The sequence below is a fragment of the Myotis yumanensis genome, unplaced genomic scaffold, assembly GCF_028538775.1.
Source record: "Myotis yumanensis isolate MYYU_CA2020_CCGP unplaced genomic scaffold, mMyoYum1.0.hap1 SCAF_3, whole genome shotgun sequence".
NCBI lineage: Eukaryota > Metazoa > Chordata > Mammalia > Chiroptera > Vespertilionidae > Myotis > Myotis yumanensis.
The window spans coordinates 146503829-146527544 of record NW_027223754.1 but is presented as its reverse complement, the minus strand read 5'-3'; the positions used below and the strand labels follow the sequence as shown (position 1 = coordinate 146527544).

Below are 23716 nucleotides of genomic sequence, written 5' to 3'. Positions count from 1 at the left end.
AAACTACACACAGAGGGTGTGCCCACTGGCCCAGAGCTATCAGAGATTCAAATCAGAGAATTCTGATAAACATACAAGTGCCTTCCGTGTACCTCCAAAGAGAACATTCTCCAGTGGGCACCTCATCTGGACTTAGCCATGGTAACATTCTGTTGCCAGATCCCCCAATGTGCAGGAAGAATGGAAAAGATTTTTACTTCAAAGACGCTCCTGGAATTCATAGCATTTCCCCTTTCAGTTACTTTTCACCATATTCCACAATAACTGGGTTTCAAAGCTGTTGTTCTGTGTGTGGGAGACGCGTGTGCAACGGAGAAGTAGCTGGGCTGAGTGACCAAGGTGGAAAGGACTGGGCGGACTCTTCCAGAGGCAGTTTCTTTATCTCCTCTTCATACTTATCAGCTGCCTCCTCTGCCAGTGCTGATCCTTGCCTTTACTGCTTTTTCTTGCAAGTTAATCATTTCTCCCTCCCTGTTCATTCTCCTCGCACCCCACCCTCTCTCCCCTGGTCCTTGAAGAAGACAGACCGGTCTTTCACTGGACTGTTCCTAACTCAGTAACATCCTTTGAATCACACCCTCTTAAAGCCCTTCAGCAAACTACTCTTTCTATTTGAGATTTTTCTTTTATTTTTAAATAATTTCAAACTTACAGATTAGTTAAAGAATTGTGCAGAGTGCTTCCACATACCCTTATCCAGACCCACTCGTTTTTAAAAAAATATTTTGCCATATTTATCACTCTCTTTCTCCCCATATATACTATGTTTACCTGCACCATTTCAGAGTAGGCTGCTGAATTAAATGTGTAATCTTAGTAAAGTTAATCAAATTCAGGCAATTCAAAATTGATGCTTTAATCAAGAATTGGTATTTCAGTTTTGTCAATCATTTCAATAATGTCCTGTCTGCATTTTTTTTCCTCTAATAAGAACCCAACTCGGGGTCCTGTATTGCATTTAGTCATCAGATCTCTTAATCTTCTTGAATCAGGAACAATTACTCAGAATTTTGAAGTGATCCTTATGACAGTGATCTTTGTGAATGACACAGGTTGCTTATTTAAATAGTTTCCTCCTCCAAGTTCACGTGTCCACCGTTTCCCTGTGATTACATTCAGTTTACACATCTCCAGCAGGACTTGACTTCTTCTCTTGCATTCAATGTTTTCCCTAACAAGCTGGCTATTCAGTTATTCTCTAAGCTAATTGGACATTAAAATCAATGGGGAGATTTTTACACTCTGGTGTTGAGGTCTTACCTCAGTAAATTCTGATTCAGGAGGTCAGAGGCAGAATGTTAGAAACTGTATCTTTAAAAAGCTTCCCAGATGATTCTCATGAGTGTGTAAGGCCAGGGCAGAGAGCCATAGACTTCCTGTCTCAATTAGCATATCCTGCCTTCTCTTCCCTTTGATCTCTTCCCTTTCCTTTGCCATTCTTTCTGCCCAGCGGCATCAACCTTTATCTGCCCAGGGAACCCCGTGTGCCAGAGAGCTAGCGGTGGGTTAAAGAGCCCACTTCAATGCACACATTCTGTTTCGTGGCTGCATTTTATGTGCATGTGATTTATACTATGACACTCTGTGAACACAGTGTTTTTTGTGCATAAAATGGAAAATAGTGCAAATCACTCATAATTAAAATAAAATGAAAGAAAATAACAGCCCTTGAAATTTTAAAGCTGGAGAGGGTCAAGTGAATTGTAAACCAGTATGCTATTGGCACATGGTAACCCACTAGGCAAACCAAGAAAACTACAGTCATTTGCCCAAATTAGGCTTGAATGATGCTAATTATAAGTTAGGGTCTTCAGCAGCACATCCTTCCCATAGTATATTACTCCCTCGCATGGCCTTTTCACACGGTCAGCAGTCTTAGAATCACATTTTATTCCATTCACACTAGACAATCTGAGTCCTTGCTCATGAGGAATGACTAGGGGATTTTATTTTTAAAATTTATATTATTATTATTATTATTATTTTTGGCTTCATCTTTGCACTTTCTCCTTCCCTGTGTTTGCCTCCATAACCGCGAATATTGTCTCACCTTCAGTTCTGGCCACAGGACAGGGGTGCGATGGGCAGACTCTCCTGTATACTTTAAGTAACACAATAAAGGAGGTTACCCCAGACTTGAGGAGTGGGGCAAGGGAGGATTTTCCGAATTTGCCTTATCACTTTTTTGGAGGCTCCCATGGGCCTTCCTCTGAAGGCCAAATGGAAGGAAGCACAGAACCGTGAAACCCAGACCAGCACCACAATGGCTATTCATAAACTGAGGAAATGCAATCCCTCTCCCAGGCCAGGGCCAGGGCAGGGTGGGGAGGGGAAGAAAGAGGTGTGCCTCCAAACGAGATTTAGGGATGTTGAGCAGAATTAGAGCCAGCCAGGAACATTTTAAATGCTTGTTCAACATTTTATCCTTCTGAAAGCACTTTCACATAATAATGTGGTTCTCACAACCACCCCATGGAGTCAGCAGGGTAGAGATGATGGAGCAAAAAAGAGAAGTTAGTAATAATTGGTAACATTATTGGATACTTGTCTTATATAGCCAATGTACTGAGCATCTTGCTTAATCAGATTTTAATCCTCACAACCATCTCATGAGGCAGATAGAGCACCCTTCATTATCCTTATTTTAAAGAGGAAGCAAGGATGACTTGAGCTGAGTAACTAGTCTTTTTTTCTGCCAAGGGCTATTTGGCTTTTTGTAATATCATTTGAGGGCCATATAAATTTATCAACTTAAAAATTAGCCTGCTATATTTAGTCAAACATTTAATTAACTCACCTTTAATGCCTTGGCAGGGCCAGACCAAATGATTTCTCAGGCCTTACACTGCCCTCGGGCCCGATGTTCCCCACCTCTGAACTAGGAGATGACACCACTAGGATTTAAACCAGGCTTCTCTGACACCAGAGCCCTAGCTCTTTACCACCTCCTCCATGGTCACTTGGCTGAGAGGGGCCCTAGATTGGAGGCTCATCGAGTTTTGAAGCTGAAGTGAGGTACAGGGCCCATCCTCCCCCTCTTTGGAGGCCACTTCTCCACCTTTAACTCTTCCTCCTACACCCGTGGTTGGCAAACTGCAGCTCGAGAGCCACATGCGGCTCTTTGGCCCCTTGAGTGTGGCTCTTCCTAAGCCTTAGGAGTACTCTAATTAAGTTAATAACAATGTACCTACCTATATAGTTTAAGTTTAAAAAATTTGTCTCAAAAGAAATTTCAATCGTTGTACTGTTGATATTTGGCTCTGTTGACTAATGAGTTTGCTGACCACTATCCTACACCATCACTCATGTGCTCCAACAGATGGACTTCCTGGCCTGTCTCACCTGGCCCATAGGGAATGGCTGGTCTATGCAGGGCATGTTCTGACACCTACATCTGGCCTGATCTGCAACAGGGTCTGTGCACAAGGACAAGGTATACTTTCACGTGGGTGGCAGACAAGGATGCTGGCTGATTGGGTGCTGAAATCAGCCCATGTTCCACTACCAGGTCCTGTGCATTCATGGTGGAACTGTGTGCCTAAAAACATCTTTTCTAAGTAACACAAAGACCTAGCAACAGTTCCCTATCTTTCGAGGCTCTACTTACTCACCCTGAGCCCCATTCCTTAAAGAATGTGTACTCTAGAAAGTAATTGCAGGAGACTGTAATTAGATACATGAATTTCTGATATTTGACTATTTAAATTTTATAGCATTACCCTCCTTATCCTTTTATAATCTAATAACACAAAAAGTACCCTCAATGGTAGGTAACTAAGCCATTAGAAGTCCATGGAGGAGATACTGTGGGTCTGGTACCAAATTTATCTAGATCAGTGGCTCTCAAATTTAAAAGTGCATTGGTGTGACTTGGAGGGCTTGTTACAACACGGTTGCTGAGCTCTATACACAGCATTTCTGATTCAGTAGGTCTAAGGTGGAGCCCAAAGGTTGCATTTTAACAAGTTCTGGGTCGGGTTCTTGCTTTGAGAACCACTGATCTATATGCTTCTTCACTCATACTACAGACAAGCTTCTTGCTCCATCAACTTTGTCCATGTAAAGACATACACAGCCACATTATACTCTTACAATGGTAACAACAATAAGAACAGTAGCTAACAGTAATTAAACCCTATTTTCCAGGCACCTGCTATGTGTTAGTTCATGTCGAGGGTGAGAGAATGAGAAGGTGAAAGAGAAAGGAGAGAGATTTTTGAAGCCAAGTATTGGCCCAAATCTACAACCTTCCAAAGATAGATCCTTAACACTGCAGGTAAAGATGTGAAGAAAGAGGTTAAAGGAGAAAAGTAGAAAAAATTGAGTCAACTTAGGAAAACTTTGCAGTAACATTAATGAGTTATTGCTGGGTTCCAAATTGTGTTGTCCTTGGCATTTACCTTCATTAACAGGAGCTTTTTGTCAGAGACTGTGACTGGGTGTGCAGGTGTGTGTGTGTGTGTGTGTGTGTGTGTGTGTGTGTACTCTTATTGCTCTGCTATTCTCTAATTATCCAACTTGGGACAAGTTCTTAACCTCTTTAAGTTTAACGCATCTTATCTGTGAAATACTAATAATACCAATACCACTAATAGTACCACAATGGTGGGTTGTTCGATGCTCACAGATGGCTCCCACCCAATATCTATGGCCCTTGCCATGTGGTTTTGCAGCTCTTCCCATCAAGAGGTGGAGTTCCTACCTTCCTCATGGCCCAGCTCTGCAAAGCCAATCCCACATCCTCACACACCAGGTGCTATCTGATAAAGAAAACAACTGGCACACAGAGATTTTCTTTTTACGCAGTTCCAAGCAATTAAGTCAAATGATTTTATTTCTCTCTTATACCCTTCTGGGTGTTGAGGTAGAGTACCTTTCAAAGTTACTTTCCATTACCAGAGGGTAAGGGAAGTGGGGGAAGTAGAAGACGGTATAGGGAGGATAAGTGGGAGGAGACTTGACTTGGGGGGTGAACACACAATACAATATACAGATGATGTATATAGAATTGTACACCTGAAACCTATGTAATTTTATTAACCAGTCACCCCAATAAAAAAGAAAAATGAAATAGAAAAAAAACGAATCTTGTCAAGAGTAAAACAAAAACAAAATTACTTTGAGAGGACAGGCATTTTACTTCCCGAGTGACTCACTCACTTTTTAAAGTGTCTAACTACAGCTGTTCCTACTTGACTGTCATAAAGCAAATTCTTCCACTAAATCAAATAATGACCAGGCATGGCAGCCTTGCCTGAAGTCTGAGGGTCCTGGAAAACTGCAGTTCTAGAACCTGCCTTTGGAAAGAGCGTGGCTTCTACACACTCAACTTCCCAGGACAGAGTTAAGATTTTGCCTGAGCTCAAGGAAAACGGGAACATGAGATAGTTAGTTGCATAGTCATTCTGGTGCCCCACAGGAAAGGTCATGGGTGTTACAGTGGATTTCACTTTAGAAAAGGGCTAAACAAACAAACAAACAAAAAACCCCACAGTGTATTTGCCATGACCTGAACTTGCCAACCCAGCTGTGGGGGCTGGCTCACCCGAGCTCTGTAACCCAGTGCTGGGTGGGCCCGAGGCTGGCACGCCTGCATCTGAGCTCTAGCTCGGTGTCCTGCACTCATCCCAGCGGAGCCCGGCCACCTCTGGGCTCTCCATATGTTTGTTTTACAAGGTCAAATCTGGACAAAATAGGGAAAAACATTTTTTTCGAAAAGACAACTCTTTGGTGTTCAGGCATGTATGTTTCCATTGTAGTTTTTATTCAGCATGCTTCTAACTTGATGCACCTAATTATCTGTACATATAAAAGCCCAGTGACTTGAACAGCGGAATGACCAGAACAGCCAGAATGACAGGTGGCTATGACATGCACTGTGGCAGCCAACCAGCCTGATCCGGGCCCCAATTGCCCCTCCCTCCCGCCCCCCCCCCCCCCGCGCCCCCTGCCTGGCAGTCCGCCCCTGATTGGCTCCCAACACCCCAATCGGGGGCAGAGCCGGCTGGCCAACCACCCACAGCCCCTCCCCCCCAGCCTGATGGGCCCCCATTGGGGTGGGCTGGCTAGACCCCATCCATGCATGAATTTGTGCACTGGGCCTCTAGAATATAAATATTATATAAAATATATACATTAGCATAGAAAAATAATATAAATACTTAAGCTCATATGTAAGTGAATACTCTTCTAAACTGATGTTAGAATGCAGTTTTGGCTAAGGCACAGTCAGCCAAAATGAGAAAGTACTCCACCAAGAAACATTCCATTTCAAAAGGAAGTGGTGAGGGCTCAGGATTTGGAAGATGAGGGAGAGCACAGTGCCAGTTCATAATGGCATTCATAAGTACCAGCTCTCCTTCCATTTCCTGTCTTCCTTCCCACTTTCTAAGCGCAGACAGCACATAAACCATAGTGATCAAATGAGAAGAGGTGGGTAAAAAGCTAGCTGGAGTGTGAGAGAATTTGGACATGCTTCCTTTTTCTACTTCAAGTTCAAACTGATAGTAGATGATAAGAGAGGAGAAGCGAACACTTAAATTGAATTTAGAGTTTGGGTTATCCTGAAATGGGTATTTTTGTAAATGGATTGAGAGTGAATTTTGAGTTTTAAAGATGTAGAGAGTGTCCAGAAAAGTCTCAAGGCCTTCCAGAAGCCAAGGAAGAGCCAGATCACAGGGAAGATTTAGAGCAGTGGTTCTCAACCTTTCTAATGCCGCGACTCTTTAATACAGTTCCTCATGTTGTGGTGACCCCCAATTTCATTGTTACAAATGGAACATAATTAAAGCATAGTGATTAATCACAAAAACAATATGTAATTATATATGTGTTTTCCGATGGTCTTAGGTGACCCCTGTGAAAGGGTCGTTCGACCCCCAAAGGGGTCTCAACCCACAGGTTGAGAATCGCTGGTTTAGAGCAAAGAAAAAGTGGAGATAAAAATAAAGTCCTAATAATTGTTCAAAGGGCTGGCTATATTTGTTTTTGTGATTAATAATGAAGTATCGGCTCACTATCTGGAAACCATATGCAATATTAAATTCTGCACAAAGCAGAAGAAAGAGCACTAAAATGAACAAGTCATATGCATAGCGTGGGGCTTTTTTTTTTTTCTTTAAATTATTTGGATTGATTATCCTAATAAGCAATGAAACCTTAGCTTGTTTGATTCACCTTAATTATTCTGTATTGCCTAAAAGGGTAGCCTAAAACCCCGAGTGGAAAGCAAAACCGAAGAGATGAACGCCTGGAACAGAGACAGTATGCCAGCAGCCTCTATGCCCTGTCATCTCAGCCCCTTGGCCATTTGATCCATCTGCCCTTCTGTGGATGCTGATGTGCAATTGGTATGAGACTTAGCTTCCCTTGACCATGCTCACAAATCAATGAGGGTGACCCCCAAACCTTCCATTGCTTTGTGACTATTTCTCCTCCCTAATTTATGAGCACACGTGATTGTGACATAAACACAGGGGGACCTACAGGGTACTAATTTAAAGTTCTCTTTCTTGCTTTTAGGTTATGCATATGACTATGAACCCTGACTTCGGTTCAGAAAGGTGGCCGTGGCGGCCTAATTATGTCCATGCTGGAAAGATGTAGAATTTTTCATTCAATTTTAAAGAGTTTTCTCATTACAAAAAAATGCATTCACGTACAATTCACAGTTAGAGCACAGAGCGCCTGATCGTCTGCTTGAGTAGGGGCATTCCTCACAAAGCAAGGCCTTTCAAGTGATGGGCTTTCTGAGAGCTTCACAAACCACACTCCACACCCCTTGTCCTCTTACCTCCTCAGTGGTGCTGGGGAAGGGCGGAGGAGTCCAGGGAACCGATGACGTCTCTGTACTTCCAGTCATCTGCAGACTGGGGGGCTGCCCCTGGCTGCTGTTTCGGCTGGAGTTTTCGGGAGTAGTTCTGGTGAAGGCCTCTGTGGTATTGCTAATGAGCTGTTCCGGGCTGTACGGAGCAGCATTAAACGCAGTGGGGATTTGGGGAGGAGACGTGTTTCTAATGCTCCTTACTGAAAATTCTGCTCCCAGGCCAGCTGAGGTAAAGAAAGGACAGTTGCTAAAATTACCCTCATGTTTTATGGATTCTTCACACAAAAGCAATTTTACTTAGAAAAAGAAGACTCTTTAATGACGGATGTGTGGATAAGCTTTAGTTATATGAAAAATCAGAGATACATTGAGTATCACCATGCTCATTTGCCCTGTTCAGTTCACCCATCCTTTATCTAGCAACAACATCCCAGCTCTGTGTAGGAGAGAGAATTAAATTCACTCTATGAACATTAGGGTTCGCTGACTTGGTTTCAGGGGTTCAATGAATCTCTAAAAGCCTCATGCAAAATTCTGCATATATGAACATATGTACTTTTCTTCTGTGGGGGACTTTCACTATTTCTGTCATTAAACAAAGTAGCAGATTGAGAATCACTGTTAATGACTTGCCGAACTTTGCCACAAAGATTACAGATTCCTTAAGAATTAACGGCATTTCTTTAACCATAGTGCAAACTGTTTCTGATCCTGACTATGTGAGACCAAATCATGGGATAGTTCTACTTTCTAAGCTCCTTCTCTTTGGAAGATCAGTTAATTGGTTTAAGAGCTGGTAGGATTAATTAATTTACAGCTTTGCTCTGCAAGGTGGAATTAACTATACTTTAAAAAAATTGGTTTGTGAATTGTTTTCCTAGCTATAATTTTAAAATGTGCTTCTATCTCATGGGGATCCTGCTAACATGCAAATTCTGATTCAACAGATAGTGTCAGATTCAGCTCTTCTAACAAGTTCCTGGTGATGTGGTGCCGATGGTCTTTGGACCACTCTTTGTGAAGCAATACTCTAGAGCAGTGGTTCTCAACCTTGGCTGCACATTAGAATCACCTGGGAATCTTTTTAAAATCCTGATTTCTGGGCCTCATCCTCCAGAAATTCTGTTTCTTTGTTACTAATGTTGTGGCCCCACCCCATAGCAAAGAAACAGAATTTCCGGAGGATGAGGCCCAGAAATCAGGATTTCAAAAAGATTCCCAGGTGATTCTAATGTGCAGCCAAAGTTGAGAACCACTGCTATAGAGAATGGTAGTATTGAAAGGCCTGTACATTATGGGCCAAGGGGGTATGTTTAAATGCTTCCATCAGATCCACAGTGAATCACAGTTTTCTGGGATATAAAAACCCACAAAATCTTGCCCAATTAGATAATCATAACTTTGTAAGTTTCTGGTTAGAGACTGGCAGAAGAAAATTTATCTTTTTTACTGCTTCTTTACTGGTTCATTCAAACAGCTATTTATTAAACAATCACTATGTGTCAGGTGGAGGTGTCTTGAAGATGCTATTAGTCATCACATTTTCCCTGTTCTGGTCCAGCTTACTGACCCCTTTTTTGGACCTCATTCATTTCAATTCCAATTTAAACTAACATTTCATATGATAATGTATATAAAAAAGAGGGGGATCTGGTATAAAAAGAGAATAAAGATGGAAAAGGTATTTTTAAAATTTAGCAAGATGTAAATAGCAGTGCTCTTAAAAGTTAATAAATAATTATGGCTACTAAGCATTCTTTCCATGAGATATGGAGGGTTATTCAAAGTAACCTGTACATAAGGTGCTAGAGTTAGCAAATAAAAACACATGATGCCCAGTTAAATTATAGTGTTAAACAACCAATAGTTCAGTATATTTAATATATCTCAAATACGTAATGTTACTAAGGTTATATTATATTGTATATTATTAATATACTAAAATTGTTTGTCATTTATCTGAAATCCTATATAATAAAGAGGCAATATGCAAATTGACTGTCACACCCCCACAAGGTGGCTGCCTATGACCAGGTCGGCAGGGGGGCTAGTGAGGGACGACCAAATGACTGAACAAGCAGGCTTCATAGGGTGACCAGGCCAGCGGGGGGGGGGGGGGGGGGATGAGGGGTGACTAGGCTGTCGGGGGGCGGGGGCAGTTGGGGGTGACCAGGCCGGCAGGGGGGCAGTTAGGGGCAACCAGGCTGGCAGAGGGGGGCAGTTGGAGGCGACCAAGCTGGCAGGAGGGGGCAGTAAGAGGTGACCAGGCCAGCGGGGGTGGGGGAGGCAGTTAGGGGCAACTAGGCTGGCGGGGAAGGCAGTTGGAGGCAACCTGGCCGGCAGTGGGGGGCAGTTAGGGGAGACCAGGCAGGCAGGCAGGTGAGTGATTAGGAGCCAGTGATCCAGGATTGTGAGAAAGATCCCGGATTGGAGAAGGTGCAGGCTGGGCTGAAAGGACCGCCCATCCCTGTGCACGAATTTAATGCACCCGGCCTCTAGTTTAAATATAACTGGGTGTTGTGTGATTATGTCAACCCTACTGCACTTCTACTAGATCTAGGCTTTGATAGATTTCCCCCCTTAATTTCTGTTTGTTTTTATCTTTCAGAACCCGGTGCCACTATCACTGCCATTGTGCTTGGGGGAGCCACTCTGAACACAGACCAGGGGATTTATTTATCCCTGGAGTGTTAAACCCAACTGAGCACAACAAACCCAACTATAATGTTAGGGAGACTTCCAACTCCACGAAACAGTCTTAAAACTTGTCTTAATTGAGTTAGGTAATTGACTGTCCCTTTAAGTAGACATTTCTTTTGCTAGGATATAAAAATTTCTGTAGGTAGAGATTAGTATTTTGGTCATTTTGAGCTTTGGCCAATGCTGATCCTCTGAGTTGATTACCACCTGTGGCAATTTTAGCTCTTAGAACTGAGAAAAAAAAAAAAAAAGATTTAATGATGGGTTAAGACAAAAACAGCTTTCAAATACCTAGCATGTAATTACATGTCTTAGCATGTAGACCTATGTTTACTCTTTCTTGCTAAGGAGCACTTGCTAAGTGCTCACTCTAAGAACTTTTAAAAAAATTTGTCAACTTTCATAATTAACTCAATGGATGAAACAAGACTCTCCCAAAATTAGATAAATGATCAAAACATTCTTAAAATGTCCTCTGTGAATAACAGCTTACTACCATTGCATTTGGTTTTGAAATATCTTACAGAAAAATTTCTAGTCTTCTGTAATTGTCTTTAATTAACCTTCTACATTTATTTATAAAACACCCCTAACCAAACAAATCCATTTCCATTTTAGGCCACCACCTTTTTCCAAAGAAAGAATCTACAAAATATCCAAGTTAAGCACCCCTTCATTTGGCGCCTGGGTTTTTAACTTGTGCTATTTCAGAAGCAGGAAAGAAGTTTTAGTTTAAGATTGTTTCCAAATTTTGTGAAATTTAAAGCTGTGGTTCACAGCCTTTGGTAAGCATCAGAATCACCTTTGGAGTTTGGCCCTTCCCCTAGGAATTGTGATCCAGTAGATTTGGTGTGGGACCCAGCACCTGCATTTCTAGCAACATTCTCAGGCGATTCTAATATACATCTAAGTATATGATTTTATTCACATACACACCACAAGCAAAAACTGAAATTTAATTATTCCTGATGTGGGTATTTTTATTTTTATTTTTTGGTTAATCCTCACTGGAAAATATTTTTCCCATTGATTTTTAGAGAGAGTGGAAGGGAGTAAAGGATGGAGGGAGGGGGGGAGGGAGAGAGAGAGAGAGAAAGAGAGAGAAAGAGAGAGAGAGAGAGAGAGAAACAACAATGTGAGAGAGAGACCTATCGATTGGTTGCCTCTCACATGCGCCCCAACTAGGGATCAAACCTGCAACCCAGATATGTGCCCTTGATCAGGAATCAACCCTGAAACACTTTGGTGCACAGACCAATGCTCTAACCACTGAGTTACACCAGCTAGGGTCCTTTTGTGGGTATGAAAAGGTTATAAAATAGATGGAAGGAAAGAAAATCCATTATAGAAAGATGTAAAGTGATCAAAAGAAGTTCATCTTTCCATCTCCTGAACTCTTTGTTGAAATGGGTGCCATGAAATTATAAAAATAGTAGATTTTTGGCTGTTTTGTTACCTATAAATTCTGATGTGCTTTAAAAGGTATATACATTTTACAGTTCATGAAAGAGCAAGATGTGTTTTGACAAATGCAAGGAAAAGTTGTCACACAATGGAACAATATGTTGAAGCTATTTTTAAAAAGCTTTATTGTACCATGGCTGCTACATTGTTTTCACATTATACACAATTCCTCTTAGAACACGATTCCAGAAAAGGTGAATTATCCTTGTCCAGTCTAAAAAGTTTTGCATTTAAGTTGCAAATAGCTTACCTATAAGGTGATTTGCAATCACTGCACTATATTAAGATCAGATTTTGAATATATTTTAAAAAATCAGTGATTGGCTCAAATATAATCAATAATAGAAATGAAATTTTGTATAATTATTATAAAGACAATACACAATTTGTTAGTTCCCCTCCTTTAATTTTCAAGCATGTTGAAAACATAATAACTTGAATAAAACTCATTTTGGTGGTAGGAATTTTTAACTATGTTGGTACTTTCTATACTCTAGGAAGATGCCAAATATAATGTGCCTTTTAAAAGTGGGAAAATAATATGGAAAAGAGATAAACAAAACAGATGATAACTTAGACAAAGAATGCTTTATGTTTATAATGTATATATATTTATGTAAATAAATTAAACATATTAAACAAGATTGGGCTAGAATAAAGGTGAAGTGAAAGGGAAGGAGATTATAATAGCCTAAATAACTATTGGGAATAGTAAAAGGAGTAATTAAAATTTCAGAAAGTGTCCTTTACTGAAGAATTTAATAAAATAGTTCACATCTTATGAACAACATTCATATTTGTGCTTTAGATTATAACATTTACTTATCAACTCTTTTAAAAAAGGCATTTGGTTTAGCTCCACTTGTTTATTTTTTCCTTTGTTTCTCTTGCCCTAGGAGTTGTATCAGTGAAAATTCTGCTATGTGAGAATAAAAAGCTTCTGCACAGCAAAAGAAACCAGGATCAAAATGAAAAGGGAACCCACTGTATGGGAGAACATATTTGCCAATGACATATCTGATAAAGGGTTAATTTCCAAAATACATAAAGTACTCATACAACTCAACAAAAGGAAGACAAACAACCCAATTTAAAAAAATGGGCAGAGGACCTGAATAGACACTTCTCCACAGAGGACATACAAATGACCAAGAGACATATGAAAAAATGCTCAAAGTCACTAATTATCAGAGAGATGCAAATTAAAACAACAATGAGGTAACTCCTCATACCTTGGAGAATGGCTATCATCAATAAATCAACAAACAACTAGTGCTGGCGAGGATGTAGAGAAAAGGGAACCCTAGTACACTGCTGGTGGGAATGCAGACTGGTGCAACCACTATGGAAAACAGTGTGGAGTTTCCTCAAAAGATTAAAAATGTAACTGCCATTTGACCCAGTGGTCTCACTTCTCGGGATATATCCTAAGAAGCCAGAAGCACCCATCAGAGAGAATATATGCACTCCTGTGTTCATAGCAGTGTTGTTTACAATAGCTGAGATCTGGAAATAGCCCAAGTGCCCATCAGTAGAGCAGTAGGAAAATTGTGGCACATTTACACAGTGGAATACTATGCAGCTTTGTCTTCTCTGATAAAGTTGACTCTTCTGACTTTTATATTTTTATTTTATTCTCATAGTGACAAGTTTTATAAGAATAGGGACTACAACACTGAACTTCTATCATAAAAGAGCCCACTGCGTTTATTTAGATGCCAAAAAGTACATACAGATTCAGTGGAGAATTCTTCAAGATGGAAGGTAATTCATGGAAAAACCATCTCCTTTGACCTTCATACAAAACATGTCCAATGATGGACTTCAAGAGTAAAGTAGATAGAATCAACCATTTACAGTTAACCACTGAATAAACATACCTGGTAATGTATGTTTGGAGGGGTGTGGACTTCTACAAAAACCAGAGTTAAGATTTGCACAATTGTGGCACACACAAAAAAACTTTTTTGAATGTACCTAGGTACAACACTTGCTTTAGCACAGTTATAAGGTAGCAGACACAAGCACAATTTGTTATCTTTCCAGTCTTCTCAAGCACCATTTTGATGTTCTAATAGTTCCTTATAAGGAGAGAACAGAAGTGTCTACATCAGCAAAATTTTTAATTTCCTGATCATTGGCTTTAGTCATTACGCATGTATGCTTGTCTATGCCTAGATCTGCATTCCCATACTTTACAGTGCTTAACTAGAGTGCCTAGTGTCTGGCACAAAAAAGAAACTCAAGAAATATTTGTTGAATTAATAAAAGAAGAAAGAAAAGAAGGGGGGAGGGAGAGAGAGAGAGAGAGAGAGAGAGAGAGAGAGAGAGAGTTGGGTTTATTTTAATAAGGATAAAGAAGTTTTCCATGTTGGTGGGCACCACATGATCCATTTCCATTAGCTTATGAATCTTCCATAGCAATTGTGTTGGGGTACGTAGACTTCCCTTGAATGTGACAAAACAGGACAGTTAGCAGAACTTTCAGCATTGATTCTGAAAGGAATAGCTCACCTTTTTTTAAGCAGAGGCTTTCATTGACTGGTTTTCCCTCCTTGTTGACATCTCTTTTCATCCAGCTATGGAGGTATTTCCTGCCCTTTTTGACCACTGCCTTGGTGCCTTGTTTCTTGAGAAAGAGAGAGGCATTTTTCACCTCAAGGAACCCTGTCTTCTCATAGCAAGTCCATCGGGGGGCCTGGGAGCAGTGGACAAAGATGGCTGATCGGAAAGGGCCACCAGAGGAGTTGGAGATGCCCAGGCACAGTGCAGACTTCAGGTGAAGGAGCTTTGCATCCTCAGTCCACATCCACTGCTGGTTCTGCTCGGTCCCATTGCATGAGCCCATGGACACGATCTTATTTTCGAAAAGGCACTGTTGTTTCTGGACATGGACGATCTGAAACCCCTCTGGAAGATGAAAAGCTCATCTAACACCAGGTAACAGATCACAAGGCCCATCAGAAAACAAAGCAACCCGCCCACACATCAGCCCAGTGAAAATGGGAGGCTCACTTATCTTTTGCTATTGCAATCATTTCAAGTGAATATTCCCAGACTCAACACATGGAACTTAAAACCACAAGGCTGACAGTGTCAAAATGTCATCCTTACCTCCCTTTCTTTTACTTTCACATGGTTTAGGGAAGACTTCGGCCCCCCCCCCCCACCCCCCCGCCCTGCCCATTGAAATACTGACAGGAAGCTTAGAAAAGAAACAAAACTATTCAAAGACGATGGTGTGAGGTTTTAGTCCAATTAAACATGCTGAAATTGTGAAAAGCTCAGTTCCCTTTTAAACATTTTATTCTTTCCATCCCACCTTGACCCCCAACTTTAAAGGGCACCCTTTTCTTACAATCCTTAACTTATTATTGCGATAAATATTTGTATATAAATTACACAGTTTCAATAAAAATTTAAAAATTGGATGAATTTACCCCAGAATAAAAGAAATTTTCACATCCTTCTAAGCACACCTTCCTAGCGAACAGTAACCAATGAAAGAATTGATTGCTTTGCCACAAACTAAATTTCGTATAGTCTTAAAGAGAATCATTTCTCTATTTTGTAACAATATCTGCAATTTTTCCCTTTAATATCAACATATTAAACTATCAGCATTTCTTAATAGAAGAAATTACATACCCAGTTGTTAAACATCAGGATTAAAAAGTGAGACATTTGGGCTCAGAAACCATTTTCAATGTGCTTACACTTCATTTGCCCAGCGCTCCCATGAAAATATTCAGACCTTCCTGCCAAATAGCAACTTCCAAATTAAACACACCACACTTCTTCATCCCCTTCAATTATATTGCTTACATTTTCTTTCTTTAACTCACACACAAAACAACACAAAATCGTAACCTAATTGGACAAAAGCATGGAGAATGGCCCAGACTGTTTGTTATATAATAAAAATATCTCCTCAGGACTCCTCTCTGCTGTGAAGGTGCCATTTCAGGAGCCGCCCGAGGCATTTGCAGGCCCTGAGGAGGCCTTTTCTTTTCGTTTGGAGAGAAATTTCAACAGTGTGGGCAGACCTGGCTCCTTTTATCCCCCCTCCTCCTCATCGTCGGCTCAACTGCCATGGAGACCTGGCTCCATTTCCGCCTCATTTCAGGCACTTTTCAAAGGACAGAATCTCGTCTGCCAGCTGCCAGAGAAACGGGTCAGGACTCTGAGGCAGGCCCACTCACCTGGGTTCCAGAAGATCAAGCAGGTAAGAAGCGCCATGTAAAATTCAGCCTCCATTTTCCACTAAACAACTGTTCATGCTTCGCTTTGGGGGGAGAAATTCTCCCAGATAAGAGAAGCAGAGACCAGGGAAGGAAATGTGCCTTCATGGGGGGGAAAGTCAGTGACGAGCATTTCCTCCTATTGAATTGTTTGGGGAAGTTTTACACCAGTGTCCTTTTGTCTGTTTCCTTAGAAAGAAGGGATTATGATTACCTCTCTTTTTTTATGTAGAAAAAATATTCCAGCCTCCAGGAGTGGAATAAAACTCCGAAGTTTTCTCCCCAATCCATCCCTTTGGCACCTCTTAACCTCAAGAGGGAAGAAGAGAATTGTAATCTCAGATAATTAAATGCTCCCCCAACATTACATCTCTTTAGGTGATGGGTTTCTGCTGAATAAACCCACACCATGTGATTTCCGAGGGTCTAGGACAAGTGCTGGAAAGACATAAACATGTACTGCTCCTATAATGATGTGCTGGGAGTCTATCAAGGAAAACCACATAATGATGGCACTTCAAGGTCATTATCCCTCAAGTGATGACAATGGGAATTACAGTTGAGATAGTCATCTCTCCTGGGGAGAGGCAGAGACTAAAATTAAACCCTTCACATCATTTAATGCAGACTCCGCCCCAAAGATAACAGCCGCTCTCCAAAGAGGAAAAAAGTACCTGCTTAACTCAACATTTGGTATTAAGAGTAGTTTATTGGCAGTATGAAACGAAGTCAACATAGCTGCATTAGAAATTCATATTTGAGCAGAACATATAGTGTTTGCTGAGTGTAGTTTTTGTGTTGTTGTTGTTTTTAGCTTTATTTGTCTCTTGAGGATTAAAACCTTTCTGAAATGTAAGGATACCCATGGCAGCAGCCTTTAGAAGAACCTCTGGAAAAGTGACAGGTGATCATGCCCAAAGCAACTGCCTTTTATTGGGCAAGAGACTCCAGGTAGATAGCATACTCAAAAACTCTTAGTAAAAGAGAGACAAGTATCTAAAGTTCTTGATACGTCAGAGTTGCTACAAATTTGTTTTTCCCTTTTACAGTAAAGTGACTCACAATGTAGAAATACAGTGAATAGAGTTCTGGAGAAGCAACCACCTCTATGCCCAATAATAGAGAATAAATACATAGATACCCAATGACAATCATTGTGCTCTGTAATTGATTGATAGGAGGTACTGATAAATACACATTTAGTAGGTAATATTATCAAGACACATTTCCATATAAAATAGTTACTGCTTTTGATTTTTTTTCAAAAACAAGGACTCATTTGTTAAAAATCCTTTATCAATCACTTGCAACTTTAGCGGCAAGATTCTGGTAACTGAGAAAGATAATAGCACTTAAAAAGGAACAGTTTAACAGCTGACAGTCCATTCTATTCACAAGACAGATTTTGCAAACATTAAAGCATCTAAACACACAATAATAATTTCTTCAGCAGCTCTTCCAGTCATCATCTGATGACATGTGTCACTGGGTGTTTCATACACACATTCCGGGTGGCAGATAATCAATACAGACAAAACAAAATCCTGCTTAGCTGTGGGAGAAGTCTATCATTCCTCCCTCAGCATAGGACCTTCAGAATAACTTAGGAGCTGCTCACAAATGCATTCACATACACAAGGGGCTGGCAATCTTTCCTGTGTTGCCATCTTCCACTGTCCATGCCACAGCTTGACTTCAGGGCTTCTCTTTCATTGCAGGAAGCTTCTTCTAGAAGCGTCAAGTGGGTAATTGATTAGTCACCCCTAGAGATTGTTGGCCTGGTACATCTTCAGAGAATCACTGGACAGTTTCTGCCGAAAGTCTGCTCTCGTACAGGCACAGAGCATGATGCACAAATTCATACTGCTCACTGGTTTGGACCATTCCGCCTCTGCAAGGAAAAGATAATACAGTAATTTCTTACTGCTAACATCCTGCAATCTTAAGTAACAGAAACCACATCCAAGCTAGGGTGTTACCCCAATCAACAGAGCCTTGGTAAATCTTTTGTTATCCCTCTTACCTGTGTCCGAATGACCCAACTGGTGAACTTAATATGCTAACGTATACAAAGGGATTAACACAGTGCCTGGTACACACTAGACACTTGATTACTTTCACCAACCTAACATTACTGGGGAGACAGTGCATCCTTTTGGTTAAGTACTTGGACTTGGAAACCAGCCAGGCTGTCTGAGTTCAAATCTCTCCTCTGCCAATTCTTAGTTGTGGGATCACAAACAAGTTTCTTAAACCTGTTGTGCGTTGGTTTCCTTCTTTTTAAAGTGGGATAACTATAGCACCTAGTTCATAGGGTTCTTGTGAAGGTTCAATTATTTCAATGAGTGAGTGAAATGAACATCTGGAATGTTAGTATTACTTCTCAGGTGTCTTGTCATTCATCTCATGTTAAAATGGTTCATACACTTGGATTAAAATTGATGAAAGTTGGTTTACTAAACAAAACTCAACTATGAAATGTTCCTCCTTCTACAACTACAAAGAACAACTACCTTGAAATGGTCTGAGTGTGTTATATGGAAACAACCTCAGCCTCTGGGTGGAGCATACTGATGTCTAAATACAATAGTGGGTGGGCCTTTAACTGAGTTGGAAAAGGGGATTGGTTCTTGCTTTTTCCCCTCTGTTATCAACATTATCATCACTAGTTACTCAGCACACCCGTTGTTATTGGATTAGTAGAAGGTAGCAGCCTTTGTGAGAAATAATGATGTTTCTCATTATACTTTTATATATAAAACAGCTATCTCATATTTTGCTCTCTATAATAATAAAAGGTTCTTATACTTGGCAGAGATACCAGATAGTAATATAAAATCCTACTTATTTTTCCTGCTTACTGAATAACTGCATCACAGTTAGTAACTATTTTTAGTTCTATAAAGTTTCCCTAACTCTGAAATCATACAACTAATTTTGAAATTATGTTTTAGCTGTTGTTACCATTCTAAATAATTATTTTTAGACTAGAGGCCCAGTGCATGAAATTCATGCACTCCAGGGGGAGAGGGGTGTCTCTCAGCCTGGCCTGTGCCCTCTCACAGTCCAGGAGCCCTCGGGCGATGTCTGACTGATGGCTTAGGCCTGGTCCCCTCGGCAGTCGGACATCCTTAGCGCTGCAATGGAGGTGGGAAAGGTTCCCGGCACCACCGCTATAACTCGTCAGCCATGAGCCCGGCTCAGGGCTTCTGGCTGGGCAGTGCTCCCTCTGTGGGAGCACAGGACCACCAGGGGGAAGCTCCTGCATTGAGCATCTGCCCCTGGGTGGTCAGTGCACATCATAGCGACTGGTCGTTCCACCGTTTGGCCAATTTGCATATTAGCCTTTTATTATATAGGATCATGTAAGCACTTCAACTTAAAAAAAAGGTATGTTGCCTCACCGTAACATGATTTTTGGTTAATGGTATTAACTAAAACTGGGCTTGTATCTATGTTTACTTGTCAACCTCTATAAATGTAAGCATACAAGAAATTCAGATAGTAAGACTCACCCTTCTAAACTAAACAGATCTACATGATGCCAAAGTGATATATTTGGTAAGAGATAAAGAGGTAAATACGCAGTCTCTGGTGACATCCACTTTTGGCAGAAGTGTTTCATCAGTCTTTCCCCTAGAACGGTACATTTTGTTGTACTGAAGGCAACTTTCTGGCCAAGTGTTCCTTGGTCATAAGTTGGCAACAGAAATGGGCAGCTGAGGCCGTGGTAAATCTTCCTCTTAGCTGGATGGTGACCTCTGGGCACACCTAGAACACAGCAGGTGTCTGGAAGATTGACAGGGAAGCTCGAGCGATACAGCCACAGTAAATTTTAGGGCAGCTGCAGGGACTGAGAGGTACCTGCCTCCCTCCCTCCAGCACTCACACAGCTCAGGGCACCATTACTCCTCCCTCTTGAACTGCAGATGTATGGAGCCTTGAATGTGCTAATGGATCTCATGGGCTCTGGTCTTGTGAATTTCCTCTCTCTATTCAGCTCAATTGAGGCAAGCTTTCCTCCTTCCTGTCTGTTCTGATGATCACTGGTATTTAGATGTCAAACTGGTGAATGAATGAGACACAGTCTAGGTCTTCATAACTATTACAAATGGGTCAGCAGTGTATTTTAATATTCGGAGTATATTTTCTATGACATTCCGTTAACTAAGTCAAGGTTGTCTCAGCCAGTGAAGGTGGGGAAGATGAGGAAGTGGACTTAGTAGTAGGCTAGCAAAATCCTTGGGTGTCTGAAGGCTTAAGGAAGGTACATGAAAAGTTATGTTACTTCCCCCTTAACTTGAAAAATAAGAATGGAAGAATTAACATCGAAGAGATCCTCAGAGATCACTCATGTCAATCGCTCACACAAGCTAGCCTTGCAGAGAGAGCAGTCTCCGTGGCAGATGGTCAGCCCGTTTCTGCTGGAATCCTTGTGGGGTGAGGCTCCTCAGGGGCAGCCTTCCTCAAAGTTGGCAGGAAAACATGAAGACATCAAAATGAATCCACCCCTTTCTAACTGTCACCCCATTGGATGAACCAAAATAACCCAAAAAAGGCTTAAGTCTCCTCCTGTAGTCACACAATAGCTCCCTAAATGCTAGAAAACAACCATCAAAGTCCCATACTCTTTTCTTCTCTAGACTAAACATCCTGTGGTCATTCAATATTTCCATCCAGCCTGGTTTCCCTGTCACTCACCAGTCTAGTCTCCCTCTTCTATAGGCTATTTTATCAACTATGACCTTCTTAGAGTGTTGTGTCTATTCCCAATGAGATCAAGTCAGTGGGAACATTTTCTCCCTTGAGTTGCACATTATCGGCCAATTAACTTGCATTTGCAGATGCATCTGGTGGTCAGATCCCACAGTGTCCACCTGGTGGCCAGTACTCAGTAAGTGGAACATTAGGTTAATGAAAAAGTATGCAGGTTGGGTTTTTTTTTATATGAAAATTAGAGCTCTCTCCTACCCTGAACCTACATTATTGAATTTTAAAAATTAAATGCAGGACTTTCTATTTATTCCTATTAAGCTCAACATGTTGGTGTTAGCACAGTGTTCTTATTTACTGACATCATTACTATTCATTCAGTTCATTAGGCTTCCATTTACCATTCCCAGCTTTGTGTCTTCCAGATATTTAACAAGCATGTTCATTTATCATTTATAAAGAAGTAGGACACCCAGGTTACATAGGCCATGCCATTTTCATGTCACATGACAACAGATAAACTCCCAGCTGAAAGAGGGCAAAGGGCTTCACACCATACATTCACTGGAGACTGATTCAAATTCAGGAACTCATCACCATCATCTTTGAAAATATGGAATAATTGTCTAATTGAATATATTGGTATACAGAACACTCTGTGGACCTTTGTAAGAACTTAAAATCTGAGATTATTTGGGGGACGTTACTCATTATGCGATAAATACAGTCTTTTTATAGGATGGCAATAGTCAAAAATATACCCAAGAACCTAATATAGTGCCTGTGTACAAAAAACATATTTATGGAATAAATGAATAGTGCTAGATTAATTATGAAACTCTCAGGAGAGCCCTGAAATAATTCATCTTCCAGGAAGGTTCTGACTTGGCCCATAGGTGTCTTTCAGATCAGACAAGGCCCCATGGACTTGCTGAAGTCTGGATCTTTATTACTGGTGTAGAATTCCTAATGCAAGCTGGTCCTCAAAGGTAAGAAGCAAGAATGCTCGTGTGTGTGTGTGTGTGTGTGTGTGTGTGTGTGTGTTTTAAATGAACTCTAAAAGGCATCTTCTAACTCCCTTTTAAAGATTAGGCATTAAAATAATCCTTGACTTCCAATAGATCATGGTTTAAACTCAACCAAGGTTAACCAAGTTTAACATACATCCCTGTTGATCAAAATGATGCTTCAGTGAAGAAGGCTTATGGGGCCCAAAATAGCTAGACCATCATCATTTGGGTAGTGCCTGATGTCACCACCATTACTCAATACATTGCGGGTAAAGACGGTCCCTCTCTGGAGATCCCTCTTGAAACACAAATCTGTTTCCCCAGGAGGTAAAACACATTAAGCTACAATACCTACTGCCCAGCAGGAGTTAGTTTATCAAAAAAGAGTAAGGTCATGTAAAAACAGGGGGGAAAGACCCAGTTCACTACGAGCATGGTCGTGAGTTTGGAAAGGTTTGGGTTTGGGATGCTAAGGTGTCAGGTTCATTACCAGTAGGGGACATTAAGAGGAAAAAGACACCACCACACACTGTAGTCAAGGCAAATCCTGTCTCTACCATTTACGAGCTGCTTTACCTTATTTTGTAATCTTTGCAGTTTTCTCATCTTCAAAAGGATGAGGTACTAAAATAATAGTGCCTACCTCACAGCACTGCTGTGAGACATAAATGGGAGAATCCACTTAAAGTGTTTAGCACACAGCTGAGCACATAAAGACACCACATTGCTTGCTATTTTCACTGTTACTCTTTGGTGCTATTTGGTCCAACAGAGCTGGCTGCAAGGCCCTGGGATGAGGCCTCTGATGGCCTTGGAGAGCTGAGAACACGCCTAGCAGAGGACACAATACCGTCTAAGTCAGACAAGCCTAGGTGGAAAGAGCCAAACATGTGTCTAAATATTAGCCATGATGTCTGCTATGGTGGAGGCAGGTGATGTGGAAAGAAGTGAGTTTAGAGTCTGACAGATTCAAGTGTGAATCCTTGCCTTTGAACCTACTAGATTTACAATTTTGGATACATCATTTACTCCTTCCTGGCTGGGGTTTCTTCACTTATAAGGTGACATTAATAATAAAGCTCATCAGATTGTGAGGATTCAATGAGTCAGAGCATATCTAGCTTCAGGCTATCCCAGAAATCCCAGGAACCCAGGTTTCTGCAGTGGTGCCTGAGGGGCCGAGGCTGGTGGAGGAGGAGGTTGTGTCTTTAGGACTCGCTCCCGATGCCAGCTGTGACCAGGGCAGTTCAGCTTTTTATTGGCTTTCCATAGTGGTGTTTTGTGGGAGATTGTGTCTTCCCATTCATTGTTCACAAAAACATTTTGAAAACCATTGACCTGGCAAATAGCAATTATTTACCTAGTAAGTTTTCAAGTTTGGCATGGGTTAAAGGAGGTACTCCATAAAATGCTAAGCGCGGTGGTTGTCCTTCAGTGAGCACCAAATCAATGCTGCATATTCTTTTTCTTATCCTTTTGGTAAACGCTTAGCTCGCCCTATGCCCAGGGTGATGATACCTCTGGTTTGTCTGGCACCGTTCTGGCTCACTCCTGCTGACCTGTGTAATTATTAATAGGGCCACCTTTCCTTCTCAGAAGTGGCTTGGTTTGGATGATAAATTATTTGTTCGCCCTAATTATGCCCCATTCCACGTGAAAGAAAGTCATTCCATTTATTGCAAAAGTGGTGCGGCTAAGTGGCCTGGTGGCTCTGTGGCCACAGAATAAGAACACTATGTTCTTATTCAGGCCAGAGAGGACCC

General features: G+C 41.1%; 2 protein-coding genes across 2 annotated transcripts in view; both read right to left on the bottom strand.

Annotated features, from left to right (window-relative positions):
- PTPRB (protein tyrosine phosphatase receptor type B) overlaps positions 1-16261 on the bottom strand; it is a 99321-nt gene extending 83060 nt beyond the window's left edge. Inside the window, exons 1-3 of the mRNA XM_070409731.1 lie at positions 16192-16261; positions 14504-14899; positions 7793-8049 (exon numbers count right to left, since the gene is read on the bottom strand). Coding sequence (XP_070265832.1) covers positions 7793-8049; positions 14504-14899; positions 16192-16246 — 708 coding nt within the window. The 5' untranslated portion in view covers positions 16247-16261. The remainder of the gene's footprint in view (positions 1-7792; positions 8050-14503; positions 14900-16191) is intronic.
- A 1247-nt stretch (positions 16262-17508) lies between these two features.
- Positions 17509-23716, bottom strand: part of PTPRR (protein tyrosine phosphatase receptor type R) — a 257394-nt gene continuing 251186 nt past the window's right edge. Inside the window, exon 14 of the mRNA XM_070409729.1 lies at positions 17509-18121. Coding sequence (XP_070265830.1) covers positions 18028-18121 — 94 coding nt within the window. The 3' untranslated portion in view covers positions 17509-18027. The remainder of the gene's footprint in view (positions 18122-23716) is intronic.